The following is an 11,164-nucleotide window of genomic DNA, read 5'->3' on the forward strand; positions in this document are numbered from 1 at the left end:
AAGCTAATAGAAAAGAAACTGGGGAAGACCCTTGAGGACATCAGTACAGGGAGAAAGTTTCTGAACAGAACACCAATAGCGTATGCTCTAAGAGCAAGAATTGACAAATGGGACCTCATAAAATTACAAAGTTTCTGTAAGGCAAAGGACACCATCAAGAGGACAAATCGGCAACCAACAAATTGGGAAAAGATCTTCACCAATCCTACATCAGATAGAGGGCTAATATCCAATATATATAAAGACCTCAAGAAGTTAGACTCCAGAAAACCGAACAACCCTATTAAAAAATGGGGTACAGAGTTAAACAAAGAATTCTCACCTGAAAAAATTCGGATGGCGGAGAAGCATCTTAAAAAATGCTCAACTTCATTAGTCATTAGGGAAATGCAAATCAAAACAACCCTGATATTTCATCTTTCACCAGTCAGAATGGCTAAGATTAATAATTCAGGAGACAGCAGGTGTTGGAGAGTGTGTGGAGAAAGAGGAACACTCCTCCATTGCTGCTGGGGTTGCAAATTGGTACAACCACTCTGGAAATCAGTCCGGCGGTTCGTCAGAATACTGGGCACCTCACTTCCAGAAGATCCTGCTATACTACTCCTGGGCATATAACCAGAGGATTCCCCACCATGTAATAAGGATACATGCTCTACTATGTTCATAGCAGCCCTATTTATAATTGTCAGATGCTGGAAAGAACCCATGTATCCCTCAATAGAAGAGTGGATTCCAAAAATGTGGTATATCTACACAATGGAGTACTATTCAGCCATTAGAAACAATGAATTCATGAAATTCTCAGGCAAATGGATGGAGCTAGAGAACATCATACTAAGTGAGGCAACCCAGACTCAAAAGGTGAATCATGGTATGCACTCACTAATAAGTGGATATTAACCTAGAAAACTGGAATACCGAAAACATAATCCGCACATCAAATGAGGTACAAGAAGAAAGGAGGAGTGGCCCCTTGTTCTGGAAAGACTCAGTGAAGCAGTATTCGGCAAAACCAGAACGGGGAAGTGCCAAGGGGTGGGTGGGAGGACAGGGGAAGAGAAGGGGCTTACAGGACTTTCGGGGAGTGGGGGGTTAGAAAAGGGGAAATCATTTGAAATGTAAATAAATTATATCGAATAAAAAATTTAAAAAAAGAAATGTAAACTATGTTGATATTCATAAAATAATGTTTTGTTTTAAAAAGATATAAAATTATAAGTAATTAAAAATGTTTAAGATTTTAAGGATCATGAAACATTTAAAGGTGTGAATGACCACAGAGAGAGAAAGGGCCTCCATTTTTGAATAGAGCTTAGGGTCAAAACCTAGAAGAAAGAATAGGAGTGACCTTGAAAACAACAGGTAAAGATCAGGCTCACGATGAGAAGGAAGAATGCATACCTTCTGAACAGTAATGAATGCAGTCAGTTATATTAACTTTATATAGATGACAATTTAGTAAATGCTGATCTGGCTATTTAGGCGTCACTTTGGGTTTTCTATTGTTCATTGTGTACTGTACTGTTACTTTTGCTATATGTCTTCTACTTCATACTAAGAGGATAGGAATGGGGAGCCAAAAGGAAGATACTATGTTTCCAATAGGATTGTCAGGCACCTATAAAAGTGGCCTATGAACTATTTTTCAGGTCTTTCAGGTTTAGGGCTCTGTCATAGTGCCCTATGACGTTTCAACATTTCCTGTATTAGTTGGAACTGTATTGATGAAAGCATGGCAGAAAATTATAGTGATAAAGTATTATCAATACGATATTCACAGGACACTGTTTTGATACTGTTCTTTTCTTTCTCAAGAGAAATGAACACATTGCCTGTCAGAAATTCTATGCATCCCATACTTAGCCCTGGAACTGGTAGAGATATTAGTTCTTCATATATTACTGAGCCAAATCAACTAGGCAGCTTTGCCAGTCCCTTTGAATATTTGAGGAACACAACCCACTGAACTATGCCTTCTTATTAGACAATAGACACACTATGGTATTCAGTCATAGCCAGGACACAGGTCAGTCATGATGGCTCCAATTCAACTCCTAGGGCTGATGATGCTCTGGCTCCCAGGTAGAGAGACATCATGAAGAAACAGATTCAGAAATGTGTATGATAATTCAAAAAGTTTTTCTTTTAATATGACTAAGAATATATATTTGATATGTATTTTCAATCAGGCATGAGATGTGACATCAGATGATCCAGTCTCCATCCACCCTGTCTGCTTCTGTGGGAGATAGAGTTACCATCCACTGCTGGGAAAATCAGAGTATTATCAATTACTTAGCCCGGTACCAGCAAATAGTTGGAGAGGCTCCCAAACTCCTGATATATGATGCATAGAGTTTGCAATCAGGCATCCCATCAAGGTTCAGTGGCAGTGGATCTGGCACAGACTTTACACTAAACATCAGTAGTCTGCAGTCTGAAGATGTTGCCCTTTACTTTTGCCAGAAGTGTTACCGTGGATACCACTATGATACCAGTCATAACATAAACCACCTAGGAATGCTGAAGTGTGAGGCTTGGTTTTCACAGCTGTTCTTCCTGGTTCTTCTGAATTACTGACATAAAATATCAGTTTTAAGACAGGCTATACATACTTTTCAAATGTTTTGGTATCAGAGGCACATGAGACTGCTATGTTCAGTGTATCCCTTATCAGAACATACATGTCTGAATTACTTTGGGTTTCAGGAACTATACAAGTCATAGTACCTGAGGAGTCTTAGTGACATTATCTTAGTCTAGAGTCATAGAACTTATGGGTAGTCTCTATATAGTAAGGGAATTTGTTTTGACTGTTTACAATCTGGAGTCCAACTCCACAAAAATGGTCATCTGTGAATGGAAGTCCAAGGATTCAATAGTTGCTCAGTCCTACAAGGAAACAGGTGAAGAAGAGTGAATCTTCCTTCTTCCAATGTCCTTATGTAGGTTTCCAGCAGAATTGGTGACCCAGATTAAATGTATGTATTACCATGTCTGGATCTGGGACTTGCTTTGTCCCAGATGATCTTGAACTCACAGATATCCTTTCCTTAGTTTCCTGGGATTTATATATGTCAAAATCTCCATGCCAAGATCAAGGTCAGAATCTTGTCTCTCATAGCCTTGGGATCTGGATCACAGGTGAGCCTTCCAATTATGGATTGCATTTCATTTCAGATATAGTCAAGTTGACTTCATGGAATCACCATTACAGACATTCTCAGTAGGGATTTTCATATAGCAAATCAAATGTCATTGTAAATGATCCAAACCATGTTTGGTCTTATAATGAAAAGTTTTTGAATGACCCTATTATAGGGCTTACCTTGAGCTTTTTGGTTTCATCTAAGATCTAATCTCTGGCAAAGAACTAGTGACTCATTACAAAGATAGTCAAGAGCACATGCTTTAGGAAATCATATGTCCTCTGAGGTAACATATAACTAATGTTTTCCTTAATAATCACAATGTCAAATTGATTTCTACTGAGCTATGTTTTCATCTATAGATTAGTGATGAGAAACCACAGATAAGAGTGTTGGACCAGAATTGGTTTTCACTCAGCTTAATCTTCATCATTGCTGGTTGCTGAAATGTCAGCTGTTGACTATTCCCTTGGGGAAGATACAATACCAGCAATATTGCACATGATGAGGTCAGATATGCATAACTGTTAAAGTGTGCTGAATGCTGTCATGCTCAATGCTCACAGCTGTAACCAATAATCTGGAGTTGTTTTGCATCTGTTTCACAAAGATGAATAACTTATTTAGCAGCTGGGCCACTCTAAGCAAGGATGTTTTTGTTGGGGTATAAATTACTGTGTGAGGAATCTTTGTACCTTGTAAGCAGTAATAAACTCCCAAATCCTCAGGCTCTATTCTGCTGATCTTGAGTGTAAAATCTGTCCCTGAACCACTGCCACTAAATCTGTCTGGGACCCCAGAAAATCGGGTGGAAACCTTGTAGATCAGGGGCTTTGGAGGCTGGCCTGGCTTCTGCAGGTACCAAGACAAATAGGTATTTCCATCACTATGCACAATTCCCTGACTAGACCTGCAAGAGATAGATGTCTGATCACCAGGGCTAGCAGGCAGGGAGAGTGGAGTTTGGGTCATCACAACATCACCTCTGGAAGCTGAAATAATGAAAGAGAAGTACAGCGTTATGAACAAACTCATGGACATGCTATTATTTCTTTCTCTTTTTTGATATGTAGTTCAACAGACATTTATTTTCACATACAATATTTTATACACTATAATTTATCTTGAATAAAATAGGTGAATTGCAAGTCCTAATTGGCTTCTAAACATAATTTATATCTTCCCAATCCATCTGTGTCACAATTTGTTCTTAAAACACATGTTCTCTTACATCTGGAGCCTCCTTTTCATAGTTTTCAACCACATAGGCCTTATAATTGAGGATAAAACCTGTTTGTCTTTTCATAAATGGACAGAACACATGTGATTAGCAGTGCCACCCAAAGCTCAAACTCCCTACCCATTCTCCTTTCTTATTTCCCTCTGTCCTTACCAGGAACCCAGAACAACAGAAGCACCAAGAGATGAACAGGAAACTTCATTTTAAGAATGCAGCCTGAGGAGACTGATCAGTAGCAAGACAACTCCTGAGCTTTTATCTGAGACTAGCAAGGGTGGGCCCTCCCTAGGGAGCAGTATGCAAATATCTAAGTCAGTGTTGCAGTATAAGTAAAGGGAAGAGTTACACAGGATTCTCATGACTGCAAAAATCTAGTAAAATACCATGCATATCTGGGGTGGTGATAGGAGAAAAATGTAATGTTTGATGGGAAAATCATGCCCAAATTGTCAATTTGAATAAAACAGACACTTAGTAAGTGCTATATTACAGAAACATGGGCAGACAGGGAGGGGAGAGGAAAAAAGAAGGCTTATCTATTTGACCATTCTCTAAGTGTTGATTAACTATGCTTTGGATCATCTGTCACCAATTTCATGGAAAAGATGTGTCATCTTCAAAATGATAAATATAGACTTTAGGAGCTGCCATTGCTATGACTTGTTGAATTATTCTCTATGGGAGCACACAAATAAATACACTAGAAAGAGCTATTTATTTCTTCCATTTATTTATTTATTTATTTGTTTATTTATTTGTTTATTTAAGTTATATTCCAGTAGCAGCATTGCCCTACTTCCAGAAGCCTTCAAATATTTCCTCTCTCCATCCCCCATTCCCCTTTGACCCTGATAATTAGAAGGCACCCTGCATTCCAACCTACTCTGGCACCCAACATTTCCTCTCACACTGAGGCTAGACAAGATATTTACAGGAATAGATAGCACTTACTTTATTTGTTGAGGGACCCACATGAAGACAAACCTATGTATCACCTTTGTCGTCTCTCTCCTTAGTTTTCTTTCTTTCTTTCTTTCTTTCTTTCTTTCTTTCTTTCTTTGTTTTTCTTTCTTTCTTTTTCTTTTTTCTTTGTTTTTCTCTTTCTTTCTTTCTTTCTTTCTTTCTTTCTTTCTTTCTTTCTTTCTTTCTTTCTTTGTTTTTCTTTCTTTCTTTTTCTTTTTTCTTTGTTTTTCTCTTTCTTTCTTTCTTTCTTTCTTTCTTTCTTTCTTTCTTTCTTTCTTTCTTTCTTTCTTTCTTTCTTTCTTTCTTTCTTTTTTGGAAGTTTCAAAATGCCTTTATCAAATACCTGCTCATTGCATCACTGACCAGTTTCACCATGTGCCCTCATGTATTCCTTTCTTTCTGTCACCTATCCTTCCTCCCTACAATCGCTTCCTAAATTGATTTTGTCTCTGTTTCCATTCTGGGGAACTCTGATTAAGATAGTTGGATGCAAAAGTGACCCAGAGTTGTGTTAGCTGGATGATGTTTCTGAGTATTAGTTTCTAGACCAGTGGTCCTCAACCTTCCTAATGTTGAGATCCTTCAATAAAGTTCCTCATGATGTGGTGATCCAGCCCAACCATAAAATTATTGTTATTTTAAATATGTAATTTTGCTACTGTTATGGTTGTTACATGATATTTTTTGGAGACAGAAGGTTGCTAAAGAGGTCACAGCCACCAGGCCAAGAAACAATGTTCTAGACTCTTTTCTTCAAGATCCTAATTTCCAATTTGGAACACACCTCTATCAAGAGATACTGGAAGATTTCCACTAAGCTTCAAACTGTGTTTTGATTTTGTCACAAGTCCCCTTTATCATTCACCAACAAAGACCTCAGTTTATACTGATGGGGATAACTTACTAGATATGTAGAGGCACCATGAGTGCTGCTATAGAGTGGAAACGAGGCAAAATATCCAGAAACCTAGAGTATTCACCAAAGTGATCCTTGATGCTTCCATGCATGGTCAAAATAATCACAAGAGAAGAGTCACAAAGGTCTATGAAAAAAAGACAGCAAGTGCTCCCATCCCTCAGGGATAAGGTCTACCAAGAATGCAGCCTGAATTAACCTACATATTGGCTATATATGAGGAAACCTATAGGTATGGAAGGATAGATTTTGGGCTTAGTTTGCTCCATCTGTGGTTGGCCAATGTAGCTCACTACACTTGCAGCATGGTAGCTACCCACATCCTTGAAGAAGCCAAATTTACTGCAAGTTGGGAGCAAACTTGAGTGTTGTGAAGGATGGGCTCCATTAGATATGTCTTGTGAGCCCCATCTGTCACTCTCAGTGTCATTGCTGACATCATCTGTTATAATGAACATTCAAGCTATAGGAAGCAGTGCCATTTAAACCAATAAAGCCAAGAAAGGCCCATATTTAAATAAATCAATTTCTATGAAGCTGTGCTTGATCATTGGTTTGAGAACCACAAAAATGTCTTCCTACACTTGCCTTCTGGGACAGTAGTTCCATGATGCATTCTAGAAAGATCTGTAGGAGTTCTGGCAAGATGAAGAGCTACTTGTCTTCAATGGGATGAACTCAGTGCATTTTTTTGTTGAGTTCCTCTGTGCATTTTCTTTCTGCATGCCACTCTTTCTTCTAGGAATCACTTGGAAGTGAAGTGCCTATATATGAGCCTTTTCTTTAGGTGTTTGTGGTGGAATCTATGTTTAAAAAAAATTCTTGTCTTCATTGGTTCTTCATATTGTTCTCTTTGTTTTTAATTAATCAATGTTAGCCTTGAGTTTGATTATTTTGTGCTGTCTTCTCCACTTGGCTTTGTTTGCTTCTTTTTGGTCTAGGGCTGTTCAGCTGTACTGTTAAGTTGCGCGAATGAGATATCTCTATGTTCTTTATGAAGGTACTTATAAACATTCCTCTTATCACCGCTTTTATTGTGTCCAATAAGTTTGTGCATGTTGTGCCATTATTTTCATTGAAGTCTAGACAGTGTTTAATTTCTGTCATAATTTCTTTGTTAACCCAGTGATCATTATGTAGAGGGTTGTTTAGTTTCCATATGATTGTTAGTTTTCTATTTCTATTGTTTAAATCCAGCTTTACTTAATCCTGATCTGAGTAGATAAAAGTGTTTATTTTAATCTTCTTTCTGACCAAGTATACTTTCTGACCAAGTACACCAAGGATTACTTTCTGACCAAGTATATGGTCAGGTTTGGAGAAGTCCCATGTGGAGCTGAGAAGAAGGTATATTCATTTGGATATACCCCATTCATAACAGTGAAATGTTATGTAGATATCTTTTAGGTCCATTTGATTCATAACACTTACTGTTTAAAATATTTCTCTATGTATTTTCTGTTTCAATGACCTGTCCATTGGTCAACATGTGGTGTTGAAGTCTCTTACCATTAAAGTCTGATATTCCACATGTGACTTAAATTTTAATAATTTTTTTTTACTAGTGTGGGTGTCCTTACATTGGGGTAAAAATGTTTATAGCTGAGATGCTATCTTTGTGGGGTTTTTTTGATGAGTGTGAAGTGTTCTTCGCATCTCTTTTGATTAGTTTTAGATGAGAGTATATTTCATTAAATATTAGAATAGCTATTCTAGCTTGCTTCTGGATTCCATTTACTTAGAAACCCTTTTTCCAGCATATTACTCTAGGTAATGCCTATTTTTGTAGCTAAAGTATATTATTTTCTATGCAGCAAAGTTGTGGATCCTCTTTATGTACCCATTCTGTTAACTTGTGTCTTTTTATGGGTGTATTGAGTCCATTGGCATGTTGAGATATTAATGACGAATCATTGTTTCTTCCTATTCTTTTGATGGGGGTAGTTGTTTAATGGAAGTGTATGTGTGTTTAAGGGTGTGTTTCTCTTCTTTTCGATTTGCTGGTGTGAAATTATTAATTTCTTGTGTTTTTTTGTGTGTATAGGTAACTCTCTTTGTATGGGTGTTTTCTTTCTAGAATTGGAGTTTTCCTTCTAGTGTCCTCGGTAGGGCCGGGATACTCTAAAGGTGTGCTTTAAATTTGGTTTTGTCATGGCTCTTCCTGGTTGTCAACTTGACTATATCTGGAATGAACTACAGTCTAGAATTGGAAGGCTCACCTATGTTCCTAATTTGGAGGCTCAGAGATTTAAGTTTCTGACCTGGATCTTGGTATGAGGATATTGAAGCATAGTGGCTAAGACAAGGAGATCACTGAGTTCAAGATCATTTGGGATTAAAGGCATGGATGCACACACCTTTAATCTGGGCCACACCCTCTGCTGGAGACCCACATGCTAATAATCTGGGCCACACCCTCTGTTGGAGATATATAAGGACATTGGAAGAAGGAAGATTTTCTCTCACTCTTCCTTGCCTGGTTGCTTCGTGGGACTGAGAAACTGCTATATCCTTAGACTTTCATCCACAGCTGCTGCTGATCATTGTTGGGGAGTTGGAATCTAGATTGTAAGGCATCAACAAATTCCCTAACTATATAAAGACTATCCATATATTTTGTGACTCTAGAGAACCCAAGCTAATACAGAAGTTGATACCAGGAGTGGTTCTAGAGGAGCAGAAGTATAAGGATGAATGTTTCAAAATTTTGGAGTTGGTTGGTTGGTCCACCAGCATCTTCAACTACTGAAACCTCTCCAGATTCTCTCCCTCCTGGAAGCTCAGTGAATATTGAATACCCGTAGATAAAACTATATCTCAAGCTTAAAGAAGCTAATGCCTTTGATTATCTTAATGAATTAGGTGATTTGGTGGTATATAACACTTTCTCCCAGTTGGGGAAAAAATCGGAAAATGATTTTGCTGGCTGGTGGCTCTTAGTATCACAGGGGAAAAAACAATGAAGGAAAGGAAGGAGTTGCTCCAGACTCAAGTAAATAACCTAAAAGTTGTTAAGTGTGCCCTTGAAGAGAATCTACTCTCTAGCAGCCATAGAGCTCAAGTAGCAGAAAATCAAACTGAAGCCCTCATTATAAGGTTGGCTGAATTACAGCGAAAATTTAAGTCTCAACCTCAGAAGGTGTCAGCCGTTAAAGTAAGGGAATTAATTGGCAAAGAATGGGATCCTATAACTTGGGATGGGGATGTGTGGGAAGACCCAGTTGAAATTGAGAATTTTGAATCTTCAGATTTTCAAGAATTTGCTCCACCTGAAGAAGTAGTACTCTCAGCCCCACCCCTTGAAATAATGCCTTCTCCACCTGAGGGAAATTAATCCCTCAAAGCCTGATAATCCAGCAGTGACTTTTGCTGACAATACTGATGTTTCTCAGGGCCCACCAATAGTTTCTTCTAGACCTATAACCAGACTCAAGGCAAATCAGGCCCCTAAAGGGGAGGTAGAAAGTGTAGTCCATGAGGAAATACACTATACTAATAAGGAGCTTAATGAGTTTGCTAATTCATTCAAGCAGAAGTCTGGGGAATATGCATGGGAATGGATTTTAAGGGTGTGGGATAATGGTGGAAGGAACATAAAACTAGAGCAGGCTGAGTTTATTGGCATGGGCCCTCTGAGTGGAGATTCTAGGTTTAATATGGAAGCTCGCACAGTTCAGAAAGGTGTCAAAAGTTCGCTTGATTAGTTGACTGAAGTATTTATCAAAAGATGGCCTACTGAAAAGGAGTTGGAGATGCCTGAAATCCCTTGGCTTAGTGTTGATGAAGAGATTTTACGGCTTAGGGAAATTGCAATGCTAGAGTGGATACGTTGTGTAAAATCTAATCCTCCACAGTGGGAAGGTCCAGAAGATATGCCCTTCACCAGTCCTATAAGACACAAACTGGTGAGAGGGGCACCAGCACATTTAAAGAGTTTTGTTCTTGTCCTTTTCCTTGTGCCAGACCATAGGGTTGGAGATGCTGCTGCTCAATTAGATGAATTAAATTCAATGGGTTTAATTGGGCCCCGAGTTAACAAGGGCCAGGTGGCAGCATTGAATTGCCAGAGACAAGGCAATCATAGTTATTATAATGGACAGCGTAGACAAAACAATGTTTATAATGACATAACCCGTGGCAAAAGGCAATCTCGGCCAGTGAGTCAATTTCCAGACTTGAGCCAGTTTACAGATCCAGAACCCCTTGAATGAAGGGGTGGCCGGGTTCCCCTGAGGAAGGATCTTGATAAGACACCTAAAAGTTTTGCTGTTAGTCTTTCTCCAATTCTTCCCCAGAGGGACCTACAGCCTTTTACAAGGGTAACTGTTCACTGGGGGGAAAGAAATAATCAGACGTTCCAGGGGCTATTGGATACTGCTTCTGAATTGACACTGATTCCAGGAGATCCCAACAAACATTGTGGCCCTCCAGTTAGAATAGGGACTTATGGAGGACAGGTGATTAAAGGAGTTTTGACTGATGTGTGACTCACAGTAGGTCCAGTGGGTCTCTGAACACATCCTGTGGTCATTTCCCCAGTTCCAGAATGTATAATTGGGGTAGATATACTCAGAAATTGGCAGAATTCTCATATTGGTTCTCTGACCTGTGGAGTGAGGGCTATTATGGTTGGAAAGGCAAAATGGAAGCCTTTAGAGTTGCCTCTGCCAAAGAAAATAGTGAATCAAAACCATTATCATATTCCTGGAGGAATTGCAGAAATTACTGCCACAATCAAGGACTTGAATGATGCAGGAGTGGTGGTTCCCTCCACACATCCCTTTAACTCTCCCATCTGGCCAGTGCAGAAGACAGATGGATCATGGAGGATGATAGTTGACTATCGAAAATTAAATCAGGTAGTAACTCCAATTGCAGGTGCTGTACCAGATG

General features: G+C 38.8%; 1 gene segment (V, D, J or C); it reads right to left on the reverse strand.

Moving 5' to 3' along the window:
* Positions 1 to 3,662: 3,662 nt before the first annotated feature.
* Positions 3,663 to 4,652, reverse strand: LOC127677965 (immunoglobulin kappa variable 2D-29-like). The segment is given in 2 exon segments: positions 3,663 to 4,144; positions 4,546 to 4,652. Coding segments are annotated over 2 exon segments (531 nt in total).
* Positions 4,653 to 11,164: the final 6,512 nt, after the last annotated feature.

Source organism: Apodemus sylvaticus, chromosome 2, assembly GCF_947179515.1.
Source record: "Apodemus sylvaticus chromosome 2, mApoSyl1.1, whole genome shotgun sequence".
NCBI lineage: Eukaryota > Metazoa > Chordata > Mammalia > Rodentia > Muridae > Apodemus > Apodemus sylvaticus.